This window comes from Nerophis ophidion, linkage group LG19 (genome assembly GCF_033978795.1).
Source record: "Nerophis ophidion isolate RoL-2023_Sa linkage group LG19, RoL_Noph_v1.0, whole genome shotgun sequence".
NCBI classification, from domain to species: domain Eukaryota; kingdom Metazoa; phylum Chordata; class Actinopteri; order Syngnathiformes; family Syngnathidae; genus Nerophis; species Nerophis ophidion.
The window spans coordinates 34,009,563-34,032,062 of NC_084629.1; the positions used below are offsets into that span (position 1 = coordinate 34,009,563).

The following is a 22,500-nucleotide window of genomic DNA, read 5'->3' on the forward strand; positions in this document are numbered from 1 at the left end:
GTTTTTAGGAATCTGACACAAAATGTGAGTGTCTAACAGAGGGGTCGGGGGGACCTTTTTGGCTGAGAGAGCCAAGAAGTCAAATATTTCAAAATGTATTTCCCTAAGAGCCATATAATATATTTTTTTAACACTGAACACAACTAAACGCCTGCATTTTTAAGTAAGACCAACATTTCCAGAGTATAATAGGTCTCTTATTCTTTGTAATAAGATTGTTATTCTGAAGCTAACTGTGGAGGGGGCGTGGCCTGCAGCAAAGCGGGATGTTACCAGGACCGGCCTCGAAATCAGCGACAGGTGCGTAGAAGGCCCACCTGGGCCTTTTTATCTAATCACCTGTCGCTCTGTTATAAGCAGCAGCCAGGAGGAGAGACAGGGTTGGGGCTGGAGCCAGAGCGCGAGTGAGGACGAAAGAGAAAAAGACAATTGCTGGAAAGCAACTGAGAGACTAATTGAAAAAATATATATATTTTACCTTAAAACAGGCTCTCATGTCGGTGCTTGGTGGTCTGAAGAACCCCCTAGGAGGGCAAGCCCAACACTAACCAATAATAAATAAATTAATTCTTACCATTAACGCATGAGAATGTTTTATATTTTGAATGTTACTTTTAACACTGTGATTACAAGTGGAATTATTCATTACTTATCCTGTTAAGCAATGTCAGCTCAGATTTATCCGAGAGCCGGATGCAGTCATCAAAAGAGCCACATCTGGCTCTAGAGCCATAGGTTCCCTACCCCTGGTCTAACACGTAGAATGGCCTAAATGGGGCGGTATAGCTCGGTTGGTAGAGTGGCTGTGCCAGCAACTTGAGGGCTCCAGGTTCGATCTCCATTCCCGCCTTCCTAGTCACTGCCGTTGTGTCCTTGGGCAAGACACTTTACCCACCTGCTCCCAGTGCCACCCACACTGGTTTAAAAAAAAAATGTAACTTCGATATTGGTTTCCACTATGTAAAGCGCTTTGAGTCACTAGAGAAAAGCGCTATATAAAATATAATTCCATTAACTTCACTAAATGATTGTGTAGTGTTCGGGTATGTGGGACCCATTTTCATTTTTAATTAAAAGAAAAATGATCCAATTGATTAATTTTTCAAATCTGAGACTCAATGACTCATTTTGGGGGACGGCGTGGCACGGTTGGGAGAGTGGTCGTGCCAGCAAACTGAGGGTTCCTGGTTCAATCCCAAACTTCTATTAACCTAGTCACGTCCATTGTGTCCTTCAGCAAGAAACTTCACCCTTGCTCCTGATGGGTCGTGGTTAGGGCCTTCAGTGTGTGAATGTGTGTGTGAATGGGTGAATGGTGAATGTGGAAATAGTGTCAAAGTGCCTCGAGTACCTTGAAGGTAGAAAAGCGCTATACAAGTATGACCCATTTACCATTTTCTGTGAAGAACATATATCAGAATACATATTTAATGACCACACACCATACACATTTCTATTACATAAAGGTGTCCGGGTCCACTGGACCAGGGGATATTAGAAGCGTGGAAATTGATGATTTGTGTACCACACACACACACACACACACACACACACACATGCACAGAAACACACAAACACACACACAGCAGGCCTAGACAGGAGGAAGACAGAGTGTAAGTACACAGAACATAAGACGGCCAAATGTGCGAGAAAATGAGAGCAGACAGTGTTGACAAACAATGCTGCAACCTTCTGTGGGAACCGCAGCTGCAGAAACACAAAAGAAGAATCCCTGTGGGATGCAAAAACTGGCAGATAAATTTTCCTTGCAACCATCATATTGTTGTTACTCAGCCAGCGTTTGTGGGTCTGATAGACCCCTTTGCATTTTGTGGCTTTTAATGCCTCACGATCAAACACTTTGATTGATACCTACTCAGTGGCCTAGTGGTTAAAGTGTCCGCCCTGAGATCGGTAGGTCGTAGGTTCAAACCCCGGCCGAGTCATACCAAAGACTATAACAAAGGGACCGGTTCCTCCCTGCTTGGCCCTCAGCATTAAGGGTCGGAATTGGGGGTTAAATCACCAAAAATGATTCCCGGGCGCGGTACCGCTGCTGCCCACTGCTCCCCTCACCTCCCAGGGGGTGATCAAGGGTGATGGGTCAAATGCAGAGAATAATTTTGCCACGACTAGTATGTGTGTGACAATCATTGTTACTTTAACTTTAACTTTACTTTAATTTTAGTACTTTTATGTTAAAATCCTGAACAGATGTTTATTGGCATAAGGTAAACATCTTTTGAGTATTTTAACATTAAAGTGTTTGATTGTGAGGCATTAAACACTACAAAATGGTTGGCTGAGTAACAACAATGTGAACATTACGCAAGTGTAATGGATAAGTAAAGAAGCAAGCAGTGAAGTAAACAAGCTACATCTTAGCTACATTATTTCCTGGACTTTAGAGCGCACCGGGATACAAGCCACACCGACTACATTTTAGGGGAAAAAAATATTTTCATATATTTGCCGCATATATATATATATATATATATATATATATATATATATATATATATATATATATATATATATATATATATATATATATATATATATATATATTAGGGGTGTAGGAAAAAATCGATTCAAATACGAATCGAATCGTTTACATTGTGCGATTCAGAATCGATTCTCATTTTTAAAAAATCTATTTTTTTATTTATTTTTTTTATTTTGTTTATTTATTTATTTATTTTTAATCAATCCAACGAACCACTACACAGCAATACCATAACAATACAATCCAATTCCAAAACCAAACCTGACCCAGCAACACTCAGAACTGCAATAAACAGAGCAATTGAGAGGAGACACAAACACGACACAGAACAAACCAAAAATAATGAAACAAAAATGAATATTATCAACAACAGTATCAATATTAATTATAATTTCAGCATAGCAGTGATTAAAAATCCCTCACTGAAATTATCATTAGACATTTATAAAAATAATAAAAAAGAACAATAGTGTCACAGTGGCTTACACTTGCGCCGCATCTCATAAGCTTGACAACACACTTTGTCCAATATTTTCACAAAGATAAAATAAGTCATATTTTTGGTTTTTTAATAGTTAAAACAAATTTACATTATTGCAATCATTTGATAAAACATTGTCCTTTGCAATTATAAAAGCTTTAAAAAAAAATGTACTACTCTGCTAGCATGTCAGAAGACTGGGATATATCCTGCTGAAATCCTATGTATTGAATGAATACAGACTTCATAAAACCACTGTCAGTAACTACAGTTTGTTGCTACAAGTGAGAGTTAAAACTCTACTATGCAAAGCGAAAGCCATTTATCAACAACACCCAGAAACGCCGCCGGCTTCGCTAGGCCCGAGATCATCTAAGATGAACTGATGCAAATTGGAAAAGTGTTCTGTGGTCTGACGAGTCCACATTTGAAATTTTTTGGGGGAAACTGTGGACGTTGTGTCCTCCGGAACAAGGAGGAAAATAACCATCCGGGCTGTTCTAGGCGCATAGTTCAAAAGCCAGCATCTGTGATGGTATGAGGATGTATTAATGCACAAGGCACGGGTAACTTACACATCTGTGAAGGTACTATTAATGCTGAACGGTACATACAGGTTTTGGAGCAACATATGTTGCCATCCAAGCAACGTTATCATGGACGCCCCTGCTTATTTCAGCAAGACAATGCCAAGCCATGTGTTACAACAGCGAGGCGTCATAGTAAAATAGTGCGGGTACTAGACTGGCCTGCCTGTAGTTTGGACCTATCTTCCATTGAAAATGTGTGGCAGATTATGAAGCCTAAAATACTACAACTGTTGAACAACTTAAGCTGTACATCTAGCAAGAATAGGAAATAATTCCACCTGAAAAGCTTCACAAATTGTTTCCCTCTATTCCCAAACAATTACTGAGAGTTGTTAAAAGGAAAGGCCATTTTGAAAGTTTCTGGGCGTGAGGGTTCTCCTGAGTCCGATAAATGTTTTTTGAGCCCAGTGTACAGGTTTGAGCACATCTTTTATTGCCACACAGCAGTCTCGGTTGCTTTTCAGCACTATATATTCTAGGACTTTTCAGTCCGGCGTGTCTCTGCTTCCTGGCTCTGTCTGTGTGTCTCGTTCCGCTCTCCTGCATGTGTCTCACTGCTCCAACTCCCAACCACGTGTCTCACTCCGGCTGCTGCTAATAAGGCCAACAGGTCATTAGATAAAAATTTCCCAGCTGGGATATCTACTTACCTGCCGCTGACTTTGAGGCCGGTCCTTACACACCCTGCTCCGCGGCAGGCCCGCAGACCACACACCCTCCACAGCCATGTAACACAGTGGTAAAAATGTCCCTGTGCCAAATTTTTTTTGCAATGTGTTGCTGCCATTAAATTCTGTGTTAATGGGTATTTGCAAAATTAACTAATTAATATATTGTCTTTGCAGTCTATTCAATTTAATATAGGTTGAAAAGGATATGCAAATCATTGTACTCTGCCAACCTCACTGTTTTTTTGGTTTTGTATATTAACATGCTCTTAATGAATGAAGGAATTAAACATGTTTACCGTTACATTTACGTTTTTTTTTCACTCCATTAGTTTAGTCGCTGCGCAATATGTCTATTGTTTCATTTGTATTGATAAATGTTTCATCAAAAAGTCAAATGTGGGATTTGCATCGTAACAGCTGTTTTACAGCATGTTCTCTCCCACCATTGCAGTTAATTTGTCTTCCAACGCTCCCAATACACTCCAGCTAATTTGTCATTAATTAACTCAGTGCAGTGTTTTATACAAGAAAATCAGACAACTTGAGTGCAAAGTCAGTGCAGCAAGTGAGGCCCACTGCAGGGTATTAACATGTCTTCATCAACCCATTTAAACATACCAAATGCTCTCAGAACTGTTGCCACCAGAAGCGGACCAACCATGTGACTTTAGTCGTGGTTTCACGTCGTATGGACTGACTTTCACGCCTTCTTACCTAAATGTTTGTTTCTGCAGGGCCCCGAGCATTGTGTGCAATGCCTTCATTTTAAGGACGGTCCCAACTGTGTGGAGAAGTGCCCTGACGGTCTGCAAGGTGCCAACAGTTTCATCTTCAAGTATGCTGAAAGCAACAACGAGTGTCATCCTTGCCATGCCAACTGCACACAGGGGTGAGTCATGCAAAGTCTTTCAGGGTTGAAAGTGCCTGTTTGTGGGCGTGTAATTGTCAGGCTTGGTCAAAAAATGGGACTCAGACGCAGAGTAAGAAACAATCTGGCAGGCTTTTATTTTGAAAATTTATTTTCACCTCCAGAGTCAGGGAAAATCGACACAGGCTCTACAAAAAGGAACAACCGATAATCACTCCGAAAGGAGGAAACACAAAAACAATAACAAATTAAACTTGGCGCAGGATATAAACTATGAAATTTATTGTTAGAATAATCATATCTAAAATGATCACAAAAACGTTGTGGTGAAAAGAGTTCCCAAAGAGAAGACCAAAACCTGTCTTTAAAACCTACCAAGAGTAAGGCTCGTAAAACTCCACTGTGTGGAGATGAAGTTGTTCCTGTGTCTTTCACGTATTAGAATCGAACAGAAAGATATTGTCTTTCCCAAGGTCTGTGGAAGTGAGTAGGAGGCAGGACCGGAGTCCCCTCCAGGCGACTTCCTTTTTCTTTACCAACGTCTCTTTGAACTTTTTTACAAACCTCTTCTTTGAACTGTTTTACGACCTTTTCTGTGAACTGTTAACAACCTCTTCCTCAGAAACCGCTGTGTCATGTGGTCAGAGAAAATCAAATAAAGGAGTACTTGTACAATCTTTCGCCAGAGCTGGCTGGGAACTGTACAAGAGTACAGTGTCCAGGCATTTCTCTTCTTTTGAGTACAAATTGGAAAAAAAAACAACAAAATTTAAAATTCAAAAATGTTTATGGTTAATATGGATTTTTTAGTTTTCGTGGACTCCGTTTCCCTTTAGTATATTGGCCTCTTCAGTTTTAGAATTTTAGTTTTTACTTAACTTTAGAAATTTCAATGTTGACTTCCCGGAATTTTTTGTTGTTTTTTCTCTTTATCTTTTTCGCGGACTCCGTCACCCGTCTTATTGGCCTTTTTACCTGTTAGAGCCTAGGATTTACAGGGTTTGTCTATGCGTCGTAACCTTCAGTCATACGCATTCTTTTGTAATTCAAATCGTACTCACTGAACTCTGCGTTCCTTCCTCCTCGGTTTTTCGTCAGTCTTCAGATTCCAGCCCAAAGGAAAAAAACTGAAAACTCACCACTTCGGCTGCAGAACTAAATAAGCAAAATCACTCATTATCATTTGCGATCTGTGAGAAAAGACCAAATACTCTTGTTATTTTTTTAATGTATTCTAAGTCGTAAAATATGGCAAGTACGAGGTGGCTAACAATGTATATAACAGGACTACACTATCATACCCGTAAAGTACTCCAAAAAACATTCACAAATACTCCATTTACCTGAATACTGACAAGTATTAGTGATGTTATTATAAGTGCTAACTCAGAGTAACTATTTGTAGCAGAGCTAACTCGCTTATGCTGCTATATTGACATATTGAGCTGCTGCATCACCTCTGAGTTGGTGAGAGTTAATTCTAGATGATAAACCATGTCTCTCACCTGGATAGTAAAAGGTTGTGGGCATAAACCCACATGTTGGTCAACATTGTCATCCAACTCAGACCCGGAGATGACTAGAAAGAAGTCTGTGAAATTAATATGCTTAAAATTATCAAAATATGTAAATATTACATGTTATTATGAATGCTACTAGATACTACCAACTTAGACCCGGAGATGACGGGAAAGACACGGAAAGACGCTGGTTTGTGGCCACCATTTTATTAAACCCGTTGTGAGGATTATGATGAATTGTTGATGTAAAGAGGAATATATAAACATCCCGTCAATCTTCATCCCAGTGAGAGAAGATATTGTACAGTAAGTGATTGCATTGTTATGTTTGTGTATCTTGTTTATCACTTAGCAATACTGTTACATGATGCTTAGTGTTTTACTAAAGCTGCAATTGTTTAGCACACAGCTTCTAAAACTTGTAGATCTGGGGTCACCAACCTTTTTGAAACCAAAAGATACTTCTTGGGTAGTGGTTAATCCGAAGGGCTACCAGTTTGATACACGCTTAAATAAATAGCCAGATATAGCCAATTTGCTCAATTTACATTTAACTCTGTTATTATTAATAGTTAATGATATTTATCTTTGTGGAAACCCTGATCATCTAAATGATTTCTCACAATAAATATATATTTTTGATGACAAGTTTTAAATAGGTTAAAATCCAATATGCACTTTGTTAGAATATATAACAAATTGGACCAAGCTATATTTCTAACAATGACAAATCATTATTTCTTCTAGATTTTCCAGAACAAAAATTTTAAAAGAAATTCAAAACACTTTCAAATAAGATTTAAATTTGATTCTACAGATTTTCTAGATTTGCCAGAATATATTTTTTTAATTTTATTCATAATAAGTTTGAAGAAATATATATCACAAATATTCTTTGTCAAAAAAACAGAAGCTAAAATGAAGAATTAAATAAAAATTGATGTATTGTTCTTCACGATAAAAAAAATTAATTTACTTGAACATTGATTTATATTGTCAGGAAAGAAGAGGAAGGAAATTAAAAGGTAAAAAGGTATATGTATTTAAAAATCCTAACATAATTTTTAAGGTTGTATTTTATTCTCTAAAATTGTCTTTCTCAAAGTTATAAGAAGCAAAGAAAAAACAAAACAAAAAAAATATTTAAACAAGTGAAGACAGAGTCTTTGAAATCATTTCTTGGATTTTCAAATTCTATTTGAGTTTTGTCTCTCTTAGAATTAAAAATGTTGAGCAAAGCAAGATCAGCTTGCTAGTAAATAAATACAATTTAAAAAATAGAGGCAGCTCACAGGTAAGTGCTGCTATTTGAGCTATTTTTAGAACAGGCCACCGGGCGACTCATCTGGTACTTACGGGCTACCTGGTGCCCGCGGGCACCGCGTTGATGACCCCTGTTGTAGATCATCCTCCTTATATTCAGGCTCAAAAATAGAAGTTTCCTGATCACCTTTTGTCCCAAAGTAGTCTTTGTTGTCTTGCATCAAGTCTGCCATGATTAGTAGTTTTGTTATTGTTGAAGGAAAAGTGAACGTTGTGATGCGTCAGTGAAATTAATACGCTTAAAATTATCAAAATATGTAGATATTACATGTTATTATGAATGTTACTAGATACTACCGACTTAGACCCGGAGATGACGAGAAAGACATGGAAAGACACTGGTTTGTGGCCACCATTTTAATGAACCCTTTGTGGGGATTATGTTAAATTGTTGATGTAAAGACGAATATATTAACATCCCGTCAATCTTTATTCCAGTGAGAGCAGACATTGTACAGTAGGTGATTGTTTTATTATGTTTGTATATCTTGTTTAGCACTTAACATTACTGTTATATGATGCTTAGTGTTTGACTAAAGCTGCATTTGTTTAGCACACAGCTTCTAAAACTTGTAGATCATCTTCCTTATATTTAAACTCAAAAATATAAGTTTCCGGATCATCTTTTGTCCTAAAGTAGTCTTTGTTGTATTGCATCAAGTCCACCATGATTAGTAAAGGAAAAGTGAACGTTGTGATGCGTCTGTGAAATTAATATGCTTAACATGATCAAAATATGTAAATAATACATGTTATTATGAATGTTACTAGATATTACATATTTACTTACAGCACATATATAAAACCTTGATGGAGGTTTTTGGATATCTTTTAGTGCATTTTATAGGCAGATTAGAGGGAATTGCACTCCTTACATTCTTAGCGGAATTTTGCTAGCATGTGTTTACGAGTTAAAAACCATAAAAAAAGAAAACCATACATGTTTTGTCCTACATAAGGATTGCACATTTCCGAAGAAGTGCTATTCCCCTTTAAGTATCGGTATGATTGTTGCTCTTTTCGTCCTCATGTTGTGTCACCGGAACACAAAGTAATATTCTGACACATTTCAAGCCCAGCACAAAAAAAAAAAAAATAGACGGACAATTAGAAAAGCGAAGTCCTTCAAATTCCTCTCCATCACTCACCAGCGAGTCATCTCCCCATGCAATATTCAACACTGCTTGGTGAGCTACAATTGTGTATTTTACTCCGCGGGGAGCGTGTGTCATCCCAGTGTGTTGCTGCTCCTTTCCTGAGTGACAGCCCCCTGGCTCACTGGAGCATAACAATGTAGTCGTAAATGGAAAACACCGGGCTGACACTCTGTCACAGGTACAGCTTCATAAGCAGCTCGCCCTCTCAGGAAGACGCGTGCAGGGAATTACAGGCTCCACACCGGGTTGTCCCCATACCAGTATTTTAGTACCGGTACCAACATTTATTTTGATACATTTCGGTACATTTCTAAATGAAGGGGACCACAAAAAATGGCATTTTTGGTTTTATTTTAACCAAAAATCTTACGGTACATTAAACACATGTTTATTATTGCAATCGAAGAACAATTTTGTCCTTAAAGGGGAACATTATCACAATTTCAAAAGGGTTAAAGACAATAAAAATCAGTTCCCAGTGGCTTGTTGTATTTTTTTGAAGTTTTTTTTTCAAAATTTTACCGGTCCCGGAATATCCCTAAAAAATGCTTTAACGTGCTTGATTTTCGGTATTTGCGATGCGACTATCCATTTCCCTGTGACGTCAGACAGTGCAGCCAATGTAAACAAACAATGGCGAATAGCACAGCAAGATATAGCGACATTAGCTCGGATTCAGACTCAGATTTCAGCGGCTTAAGCGATTCAACGGATTACGCATGTGTTGAAACGGATGGTTGGAGTATGAAAGTATTGAAGAAGAAACTGAAGCTATTGAGCGAATAGCTATTGACGCTATTCATAGCCATAGCATGGCGGAATAGCTGCGTTAACATCGCCGGTAAAATGTGTGGACCAAACGATCAGGACTTTCGCATCTCGTGACACTGGAGCAACTTAAATCATTCGATTGGTAAGTGTTTTTTTCGCATTAAATATGGGTGGAAGGAAACGTAATATGGTTGAAAATGCATCTGCAGGTTATCCATACATCTCTGCGCCATGTCTGCTTTAGCACCGCCGGTAAATAACATGTTAGGATCGATTAGCGTAGCATGTTAGCATCGAGGCTCTAACAGGAGCTATGTTGTCCGGGGGATTTATGCCCCCTGGTAGGGTCTCCCAAGGCAAACAGGTTCTAGGTGAGGGATCAGACAAAGAGCAGCTCGAAGACCTTTATGAAGAAGACAAAACATGGACCCGGATTTCCCTCGCCCGGACGCGGGTCACCGGGGCCCCCCTCTGGAGCCAGGCCCGGAGGTGGGGCACGATGGCGAACGCCTGGTGGCTGGGCCTGTTCCCATGGGGCCCGGCCGGGCACAGCCCGAAGAGGCAACGTGGGTCACCCCTCCAATGGGCTCACCATCCATAGCAGGGGCCATAGAGGTCGGGTGCAATGTGAGCTGGGCGGCAGCCAAAGGCAGAGCACTTGGCGGTCCGATCCTCGGCTACAGAAGCTAGCTCTTGGGACGTGGAACGTCACCTCACTGGGGGGGAAAGAGCCTGAGATAGTGCACAAAGTGGAGAAGTTCCGGCTGGATATAGTCGGACTCACTTCGACGCACAGCAAGGGCTCTGGAACCACTTCTCTCGAGAGGGACTGGACCCTCTTCTACTCTGGCGTTGCCGACAGTGAAAGGCGACGGGCTGGGGTAGCAATTCTGGTTGCACCCCGCTTAAAGCCTGTACGTTGGAGTTCAACCCAGTGGACGAAAGGGTAGCCTCCCTCCGCCTTCGGGTGGGGAGACGGGTCCTGACTGTTGTTTGTGCTTACGCACCAAACAGCAGTTCAGAGTACCCACCCTTTTTGGGTACACTCGAGGGAGCACTGGAAAGTGCTCCCCCGGGTGATTCCCTTGTCCTACTGGGGGACTTCAACGCTCATGTTGGCAACGACAGTGAAACCTGGAGAGGCGTGATTGGGAAGAATGGCCGCCCGGATCTGAACCCGAGTGGTGTTTTGTTATTGGACTTTTGTGCTCGTCACAGTTTGTCCATAACAAACACCATGTTCAAACATAAGGGTGTCCATATGTGTACTTGGCACCAGGACACCCTAGGCCACAGTTCCATGATCGACTTTGTAGTTGTGTCATCGGATTTGCGTCCTTATGTTTTCGACACTCGGGTGAAGAGAGGGGCAGAACTTTCTACCGATCACCACCTGGTTGTGAGTTGGCTGCGATGGTGGGGGAGGATGCCGGACCGACCTGGCAGGCCCAAACGCATTGTGAGGGTTTGCTGGGAACGTCTGGCAGAGTCTCCTGTCAGAGAAAGTTTCAATTCCCACCTCCGGAAGAACTTCGAACATGTCACGAGGGAGGTGCTGGACATTGAGTCCGAGTGGACCATGTTCCGCACCTCTATTGTCGAGGCGGTTGATCGGAGCTGTGGCCGCAAGGTAGTTGGTGCCTGTCGGGGCGGCAATCCTAAAACCCCTTGGTGGACACCAGCGGTGAGGGATGCCGTCAAGCTTAAGAAGGAGTCCTATCGGGTCCTTTTGGCTCATAGGACTCCGGAGGCAGTGGACAGGTACCGACAGGCCAAGCGGTGTGCGGCTTCAGCAGTCGCTGAGGCAAAAACTCGGACATGGGTGGAGTTCGGGGAAGCCATGGAAAACGACTTCCGGACGGCTTCGAAGCGATTCTGGACCACCGTCCGCCGCCTCAGGAAGGGGAAGCAGTGCGCTTTTAACACCGTGTATGGTGCGGATGGTGTTCTGCTGACCTCAACTGTGGATGTTGTGGATAGGTGGAAGGAATACTTCGAAGACCTCCTCAATCCCACCAACACGTCTTCCTATAAGAAAGCAGTGCCTGGGGAATCTGTGGTGGACTCTCCTATTTCTGGGGCTGAGGTCACTGAGGTAGTTAAAAAGCTCCTCGGTGGCAAGGTCCCGGGGGTGGACGAGATCCGCCCGGAGTTCCTTAAGGCTCTGGATGCCGTGGGGCTGTCTTGGTTGACAAAACTCTGCAGCATCGCGTGGACATCGGGGGCGGTACCTCTGGATTGGCATACCGGGGTGGTGGTTCCTCTCTTTAAGAAGGGGTACCGGAGGGTGTGTTCCAACTATCGTGGGATCACACTCCTCAGCCTTCCCGGTAAGGTTTATTCAGGTGTACTGGAGAGGAGGCTACGCCGGAGAGTCGAACCTTGGATTCAGGAGGAACAGTGTGGTTTTCGTCCTGGTCGTGGAACTGTGGACCAGCTCTATACTCTCGGCAGGGTTCTTGAGGGTGCATGGGAGTTTGCCCAACCAGTCTACATGTGCTTTGTGGACTTGGAGAAGGCATTCGACCGTGTCCCTCGGGAAGTCCTGTGGGGAGTGCTCAGAGAGTATGGGGTATCGGACTGTCTTATTGTGGCGGTCCGCTCCCTGTACGATCAGTGCCATAGCTTGGTCCGCAATGTCGGCAGTAAGTCGAACACATTGCCAGTAAGGGTTGGACTCCGCCAAGGCTGTCCTTTGTCACCGATTCTGTTCATAACTTTTATGGACAGAATTTCTAGGCGCAGTCAAGGTGTTGAGGGGTTCCGGTTTGGTGACCGCAGGATCAGGTCTCTGCTTTTTGCAGATGACGTGGTCCTGATGGATTCATCTGACCGGGATCTTCAGCTCTCACTAGATCGGTTTGCAGCCGAGTGTGAAGCGACCGGAATGAGAATCAGCACCCCCAAGTCCGAGTCCATGGTTCTCGCCCGGAAAAGGGTGGAATGTCATCTCCGGGTTGGGGAGGAGACCCTGCCCCAAGTGGAGGAGTTCAAGTACCTGGGAGTCTTGTTCACGAGTGAGGGAAGAGTGGATCGTGAGATCGACAGGCAGATCGGTGCGGCGTCTTCAGTAATGCGAACGTTGTAACGATCCGTTGTGGTGAAGAAGGATCTGAGCCGGAAAGCAAAGCTCTCAATTTACCGGTCGATCTACGTTCCCATCCTCACCTATGGTTATGAGATTTGGGTCATGACCGAAAGGGTAAGATCACGGGTACAAGCGGCCGAAATGAGTTTCCTCCGCCGTGTGGCGGGGCTCTCCCTTAGAGATAGGGTGAGAAGCTCTGCCATCCGGGAGGGAACTCACAGTAAAGCCGCTGCTCCTCCACATCGAGAGGAGCCAGATGAGGTGGTTCGGGCATCTGGTCAGGATGCCACCCGAACGCCTCCCTAGGGAGGTGTTTAGGGCACGTCCAACCGGTAGGAGGCCACAGGGAAGACCCAGGACACGTTGGGAAGACTATGTCTCCCGGCTGGCCTGGGAACACCTCGGGATCCCCCGGGAAGAGCTAGACGAAGTGGCTGGTGAAAGGCAAGTCTGGGTTTCCCTGCTTAGGATGTTGCCCCCGCGACCCGACCTCGGATAAGCGGAAGAAGATGGATGGATGTTAGCATCGATTAGCTGGCAGTCAACATCAACAAAACTCACTTTTGTGATTTCGTTGACTTTATCGTTGCAAATGCATCTGCAGGTTATCCATACATCTCTGTGCCATGTCTGCTTTAGCACCGCCGGTAAATAGCATGATAGCGTTGATTAGCGTAGCATGTTAGCATTGATTAGCTAGCAGTCACGCTGCGACCAAATATGTCTGATTAGCACATAAGTCAACATCAACAAAACTCACTTTTGTGATTTTGTTGACTTTACGTTGCAAATGCATCTGCAGGTTATCCATACATCTCCGTGCCATGTCTGTCATCGCCGGTAAAATGTGGAGACACTTTGGTACATTCAATGGGGGTCTGGCGGCAGACACTTTTGCATCTTCGGGCCAGTGGTGCAACTTGAATCCCTCCCTGTTAGTGTTGTTACACCCTCCGACAACACACCGACGAGGCATGATGTCTCCAAGGTTCCGAAAAATAGTCGAAAAAACGGAAAATAACAGAGCTGAGACCCGGTGTTTGTAATGTGTTGAAAATGAAAATTGCGGCTGTATTACCTCGGCGACGTCACATTCTGACGTCATCGCAAAAAGAGCGATAAACAGAAAGGCGTTGAATTCGCCAAAATTCACCCATTTAGAGTTCGGAAATCGGTTAAAAAAATATATGGTCTTTTTTCTGCACCATCAAGGTATATATTGACGCTTACATAGGTCTGGTGATAATGTTCCCCTTTAAATACAATAGTGAAACTAGTCTTTTAGTAGTAAGAAAACAAACAAAGGCTCCTACTTAGTCTGCTGACGTATGCAGTAACATATTGTGTCATTTATATACCTATTATTTTCTCAACATGATGAGGGAAAAGTTGTAAAAAAGTATTATTAATCCTCTTGTTAATATCTGCTTGTTTTTTGTTCCAACGTGTTCTATCTACACTTCTGTTAAAATGTAATAATCACTTATTCTTCTCTTCTTTGATACTTTACATACGTTTTGGATGATACTACACATTTCAGTCCAATACCAACTCAGTGGCCTAGTGGGTAGAGTGAGATCGCTAGGTCGTGAGTTCAAAACCCGGCTAAGTCATACCAAAGACTATAACAATTGGACCCATTACCGACCTGTTTGGCACTCAGCATCAAGGGTTAGAATTGGGGGTTAGACCCGTTTGCATTTTGTGGCTTTTAATGCCTCACGATAAAACACTTTGATTGATACCTACTCAGTGGCCTAGTGGTTAGAGTGTCCGCCCTGAGATTGGTAGGTCGTTTAGTTCAAACCCCGGCCAAGTCATACCAAAGACTATGAAAATGGGACCCATTACCTCCCTGCTTGGCACTCAGCATCAAGGGTTGGAATTGGGGGTTAGACCCGTTTGCATTTTGTGGCTTTTAATGCCTTACAATAAAACCCTTTGATTGATACCTACTCATTGGCCTAGTGGTTAGAGTGTCCGCCCTGAGACCGGTAGGTCGTGAGTTCAAACCCTGGCCACGTCATACCAAAGACTAAAACAATGGGACCCATTACCTACCTGCTTGGCACTCAGCATCAAAGGTGGGTGTTCGACTTGTTTGCATTTTGTGGCTTTTAATGCCTCACAACAAAACACTTTGATTGATACCTACTCAGTGACTTAGTGGTTAGAGTCTTCGCCCTGAGATCCGTAGGTCGTGAGTTCAAACCCCGGCCGAGTCATACCAATGGTTATAACAATGGGACCGGTTCCTCCCTGATTGGCACTCAGCATTAAGGGCTGGAATTGGGGGTTAAATCACCAAAAATGATTCCTGGCCGCGGCAACGCTGCTGCCCACTGCTCCCCTCACCTCCCACGGGGTGATCAAGGGTGATGGGTCAAATGCAGAGAATAATTTCGCTACACCTAGTGTGTGTGTGACAATCATTGGTACTTTAACTTTAACTTTAAGTAGTCACAGGATCATATGTGTCTAGGGACCTATGTCCTTAGATATTTGAAAAAAAAAAATGAAATAAAAAATTGTGACGATAAAAATATCGATGTAATCATAGTCGTATGGCGCTGCTGTAGTGGCTGCTGTAGGCAGGAGCTCTGTGCTCTTTTATCATCCTTTTGTGTTTCCCTCGTTTTCATGTGTTATTATATTTTTTTGCATTTTGGTCCGGGACCCTTTGGGACTGTGTGACAAGGGGTGGCACTTTCGTGACCTCTGTGGTGCTTTTTTTGTGGACTTCTGGATCTGCCTCCCGGGAGCCTTTTGGCCATGGAGACCAGATGCTGGGTGTCTGCTACACCAGAGTCTGTTTGGAGGGACTGGAGGAGATGCGGATGAGGGGACAGGGCTGCGGAGCTAGCACTGAGCGCTGGGACGGAGAGGCTCCGCGGTGTCTTGACTGGGTGAGCAGGTGTCGGACACCTCAGTCACCTTGGACGTATCCTCGCTCATCCATGCGGACTGGACACTGGCCGAGAGTGGAGTCGGCTGTCTTGGTTGCTTTGTTGGATCTGCTTCAGTCTCTGGCCATGCTCCCTCCTCCCCAGCGGACGATGGCGTAGAACACCGCAGAGGCAGTGGATATGTTTCTTTTACTTTTTATTCATAGCTGTATGTAGAAGTGTCTGGTTGTATCTGCTGCTTTAATGTCTTTAATGTCCTTTGTATTCTTTGATGTTTGATGTTTCCCTCTTACATGTGTGTAAGAGGGATGTGTACTATGGCTATGAGTTGTTCTTTTCCCTTGGCCTCAGTCTGCACCCCCACTCCAGGGCCTAGGCTAAGACCGATTTTTTATTTTTTTATTTTATTTTAATCTTCTATTTTTTTTCTCCCACCCCCCCTTGTTTACCTGTATGCCATCTTTTTTGTAAGGGGCGCTGGAAGCCGGCAGACCCGTCAGCGATCCTGTTCTGTCTCCCTGTAATGTTTGTCTGATCTTGAATGGGATTGTGCTGAAAATTGTAATTTTCCTGAAGGAGCTCTCCTGACGGAATAAATAAAGTACTATCTATCTATCTGTATCAACTGAATACGCTTTTGTACTTGGTATAATTACAGTGGATGTCAGGTGTACATCCACCCATGGCATTTGTTTACAATCAGGATTACTATCTAATGTTAGTATCCTCTTATGGTGTGTAGAGAAGCATGTTTAGCTATTCCTCGTCCTGCAGGCATTTTATTTGTCGCCATGGAGACAAGGGTTAGTGATTTAAAAGTAGTTAAAACACTGCCGATTGCGGATGTATGTACGCTGCTTCCTGAGGGCGTTTTAGTGTTATGACTTCACCTTTATCTTTAGTTTTTTGAACCAAAACACCTTCATTCTCCCTTTTCATCTACACTCCTTGTCTGCTTGAAAGTACTCTGTGATTGTGCGTTGCCGAACATGCTCCTCGCCGTCATGAAGACCCGTCATGCCTGTAAAAAGAAAAACAAACAAAAAATGGGGAACCAGTACTTTTCAAACAGAGTATAGTACCGTTTTTGATTCATTAGTTCTGCGTTACCATAATTGGTATACCGTACAACCCTACTCCACACAAAGAGACAAAGCAAGAATTCAACCAATTGCATGTAATCCTAAAATCAAAACATCATATAATGTAGATGACACTTAAAGATAAGTTGCAGTCTGGCAATGTTAACTTTGTTTCCTTTAAACATTTTCAATGTAGAATCTCATGTTACAGTTGTTTAAATGCGAACAATAGAGGAAATATTAGAGCTGTCAAAAATAACAAGTCATCTCGTTGGATTACTCACAATACTTTGAGTAATTCATATTTCTTGAATGAGGTAAAATCGAAAAAAATAAAAATCTCCAAAATAAACACACCTAAACAACAAACTGTGCTGCATGTGCTGCTCTGTCAACATGCACGCATACACAGAAGTCTAATAATGGGTGCCCTCACAAACAATCAGAAATCACAACAATTCTTTAACTTTGACCACCATATTGGTACATGAATAAACATTAACAACAAAAAAAAACACTTACATCATCGACAAAGGAGGAGGGACTAGACAGGAAGTGTTGTGGTAGGAAGCCTGCATTAGCAATTTTTATTGATCATATTTATTGGTTGTCATTTTGATGATCTTTATTGAGGATTTTATTGAACAATCTTTATTGATGATTTTTATTGAATGAACTTTATTGATGATCATTTTGATGATCTTTATTGATGATTTTATTGATAATCTTTATTGATTATCATTTTGATGATCTGTATTGATGACTTATTGATTATCTGTATAGGTTATCATTTTGATGATCTTCATTGATGATTTTTATTGATTGTCTTTATTGGTTATCATTTTAATGATATTTATTGATGATTTTATTGATGATTTTATTGGCTATCATTTTGATTATCATTATGGATGATTTTTTGGAATTATCTTTATTGATTATCTGTATTCGTTATCATTTTGATGATCTTTATTGATGATTTTATTGAAGATTTTATTGGATTAACTTTATAGATGATCACTTTGATTATCTTCATTGATTATTTTATTGATGATCTTTATTGGTTATAATTTTGATGATTTTATTGGTTTATTTATTGAAGATTCTATTGTGTGAACTCCATTGATGATCATTTTGATTTTCTATATTGATTAATTTATTGAAGATCTTGATTGGTTATCATTTTGATGATCTTTATTGATGATTTTATTGATGATCTTTATTGGTCATCATTTTGCTGATCTTGGTGGATAATTTCATTTGATGATCTTTATTGATGATTTTATAGATTTTTTTTTTGATGATTTAATTGATGATTTTATTGATGATCTTTATTGGTTAACATTTTGCTGATCTTGGTGGATAATTTCATTTGATGATCTGTTTTGGTTATCATTTTGATTATCTTTCTAGATGATTTCTTTGGAGGATCTTCATTGGTTATCATTTTGATTATCTTCATGGATGATTGTATTGGATGATCATTATTGATTATATTAATTGGTTATCATTTTGATGATCTTTATGGATACTTTTATTGGATGATCTTTATTGATGATTTTATTTAATTATCTTCATTGGTGATCATTATTGAATCTTTTATTGGATGAACTTTATTGGTTATCATTTTGATAATCTTTATTGATTATTGTATTGATGATCGTCATTAATGATTTTATTAATGATATTTGTTGGTTATCATTTTTATGATCTGTATTGACGATTGTATTGATGATTTTATGGATTATCTTTGTTGGTTATCATTTTGATGATCTTTATGGATGATTTTATTGATTATTTTATTGATGATCATTATTGGTTATCATTTTAAATATCTTTATTGATGATTTTATTGGGTGATTTTTATGGATGGTCTTTATTGGTTATCAATTTGATGATATGTATGTGTGATTTTATTGGATGATCTTTAGTGATGATTTTTATTAAATATTTTATTGGATTAACTTTATTGATTATCATTCTGATGATCTTTTTTGATGATCTTTATTGATGATTTTATTGGATTAACTTTATTGATTATCTTTTTCATGATCTTTATTGATGATTTTATTGGATTATCATTATGGAGGATTTTATTGGATAATCTTTAGAATAGAATAGAATAGACTATAAAGTACTTTACTGATCCCTGGGGGAGAGAATACATTGTTATCATTTTGGTGATCTATATTTGTTTTCATTTTGATGATATTTGTTTGCAGGTTTTTCAACTCCTCAAATGTTGTGAGATTTTCAATTTGGGCTTCTCATAATCTGTGAGCCGCAATCATCAAAATGATTTCAAAAGGGGGGAAAAAATGATGTGCATGTTGTTAGCCTCTGCCACTTATAAGCATTCACACCTACTGAACATCATTACTGGAATAAACGAACCTTTGCAAATAATATTTGTAAATTTCATCTATATAATCATTTCTGGCATTACTTGCTTGACATATCTAAATATCCTCAGATCATTAACTCAGTCCTTCATGTCTTCATGCAGATGCACTGGACCGAGACTTCAAGACTGTATTGGCTGGATGGACAGGTACATGATGACTTCTCTGTTGTTCAAGTCAGAACAGGAACACAATAAATAATAAATAAATGCGCACCTTTCCAAAAGATGCTAAGAAACATTGATCTGCCTTTTAAAACTAAAACTGTATCTGCTCACAAATGCTACCTATGAAGTTATTGAGTACATTGCAACTCGTCTTGGATAAATTAACCAACCTCACTCTTTAATGCTTTAGTCACTCGCAGGATTCTCACAGGAATGAGGCCAAAATATAATCCAAATCCACAGTAGGTAGTGTATTTATTTTCAGTGCAGCATTAATGCTCTATTCATATTGTTTGTTAGATTCTTACCTACAGATCAGGGGTGTCCAAACTACGGCCCGCCAGCGTGTTCAGTTTACTGACACGTCATGAGTTTAATATGAATCTAGTCTATAAGGGGCCTCTAACTTAATTTTCAAATATCTGACGGTATAATTGCTGCAAGTTTGCCGCCCCCTGGTCGACAATGTACATAAGTCAGGTTAATGACCATGAATTTCAATTTTAAGTGGCCCAAGCACAATATTTATATATATGACCCAATCCAAACAAACTTTGTCGCTTGTCACAACGCACATGTCGCACGTGTCACAACCAGCTCACTGAACTTTGTGGATGTTATAAAAAAAATGTCCAAGCACAACACATACTTCAAAATGACACCGATTTAAATCCACTGCAATGCACGATGGGAAAAAAATGCAACAAAGACTCTCTCCACATTTATCCATGTTAGCTGCTTGATACATCTGATTGATTACAAATCTTTAGTCCAACTTCCACACACTCTTAAATGTATATATACATATATATATATATATATATATATATATATATATATATATATATATATATATATATATATCCATCCATCCATTTCTACCGCTTGTCCCTTTTGGGGTCGCGGTGGGTCACTGGATCCTATCTCAGTTGTATTCGGCCGGTAGGCGGGGTACACCTTGGACAAGTCGCCACCTCATTATATATATATTGTGAAGCTCATGCGGCATAGCGATGCCGGATTTGTTCCTCCAGGGATGTGTCGGGCAAGAACACAGCTTGAGGTAAAAAATAAAAATGTATTTAACTCAAAACAGGCTAAGAGAAGAAGAGAGAGAGAAGAGAATTTATATTTATATAGCGCTTTTCTCTAGTGACTCAAAGCGCTTTACATAGTGAAACCCAATATCTAAGTTACATTTCAAACCAGTGTGGGTGACACTGGAAGCAGGTGTGCGAAGTGTCTTGCCCAAGGACACAACGGCAGTGACTACTATGGCAAAAGCGGGAATCGAACCTGGAACCCTCAAGTTGTTGGCACGGCCGCTCTACCAACCGAGCTATGACCGCCCTAAGAACAAAAACACTGGTGCTAACAGAAAGGCAAACAAAAGCGCTAGCATGGAAAGCTAGGAAAACGAACAGAAACACAAACACTTGGCACGAAGGCACAAAAAGGGAAAACAAAAGCGCTAACATGAAAGCTAGGAATGAAATAGAGCTTAGCGTGGAAGCTAGCGAGAAAGTGCATAAAACACAAGACATCAACTGTTGCATGAGAGCAAATTAGAGTCCGAGAATGAATGAACAGAAAAGGCTGGCTTATATAAGGATGGTGATTGCGGGTAACAGGTGTGCGGGAACCGAGAGTAGCAGGTGGAAATAATATGTAACCATGGTGACAGACTAAACAGGACAAAAGGAGGTCAAACTACCGAAATATGATATGAAAATGGAACAAAACAACAATCTGTGAAAATCCGACCATCGGATCACAATATATGTATATATATTTTTATATATATATATATATATATATATATATATATATATATATATATATATATATATATATATATATATATACATATATATATATATATATATATTGGATTATCCAGAGAATAGTGCTCGATACCGTGGTAAAGCGCAATATGTAGGTGTGGGAAAAATCACAAGACTACTTCATCTCTACAGAACTGTTTCATGAAACCTCAAGCATGAAACAGTTTTGTAGAGATGAAGTAGTCTTGTGATTTTTCCCACACCTACATATACATATATATATATATATATATATATATATATATATATATATATATATATATATATATATATATATATATATATATATATATATATATATATATATATATATATATATATATAAATAAATAAATGGGTTGTACTTGTATAGCGCTTTTCTACCTTCAAGGTACTCAAAGCGCTTTGACACTACTTCCACATTTACCCATTCACACACACATTCACACACTGATGGAGGGAGCTGCCATGCAAGGCGCCAACCAGCACCCATCAGGAGCAAGGGTGAAGTGTCTTGCTCAGGACACAACGGACGTGACGAGGTTGGTTCTAGGTGGGATTTGAACCAGTGACCCTCGGGTTGCGCACGGCCACTCTCCCACTGCGCCACGTGTATGTCATATTGATAACAATAATAATAATAATAATAATATGTATATATAAATGTGCACACATAGGATATACAGTATATGTGTTTATAAATATATTGTTACTTTACATGCAGTCAGCTTTTGGTTCCCAGTCACATTTTTTATAGCCCAGCATGGCTCCCAAGTCAAAAGTTTGTACACCCTGCTATAAATATGCAGCCTGTTTCCAAAGCACGGAGATAACTCCAGGACACATATCGGGTTTAAAGAATAGAAACATCTTCACTCTTCTGCTCAACATGAGACAGTGCTGTTGGGAAAAAGGAGCAGCAGAATGTCGCTCAGTTGACCCGGCGAGGGGATCGGTTCTTATCAGATCTCCGATAGCAGAGCTGTGATCCAGTAGAAGTCCATCTCAGTTTGAGCGCCGCATATCTCGCGTATCTGCTGCCTGGTGGCAGTATTGCCTTTTGTGCATGATTTGAAAACGGCTTATCAGGCATTCATGATTCCAATAGGCCGAGGATCCGAGGGAAAGACTGCACGCAAGTTTGATTA

General features: G+C 40.6%; 1 protein-coding gene across 2 annotated transcripts in view; it reads left to right on the forward strand.

The window, feature by feature from the left end:
- The window catches only part of erbb4b (erb-b2 receptor tyrosine kinase 4b), a 975,361-nt gene that overhangs the window by 717,344 nt on the left and 235,517 nt on the right, over positions 1 to 22,500 (forward strand). For both annotated transcript variants that reach the window (XM_061879863.1, XM_061879864.1), the window contains 2 exons: positions 4,983 to 5,137; positions 19,467 to 19,511. In XM_061879863.1, the coding sequence (XP_061735847.1) occupies positions 4,983 to 5,137; positions 19,467 to 19,511 (200 nt within the window). The remainder of the gene's footprint in view (positions 1 to 4,982; positions 5,138 to 19,466; positions 19,512 to 22,500) is intronic.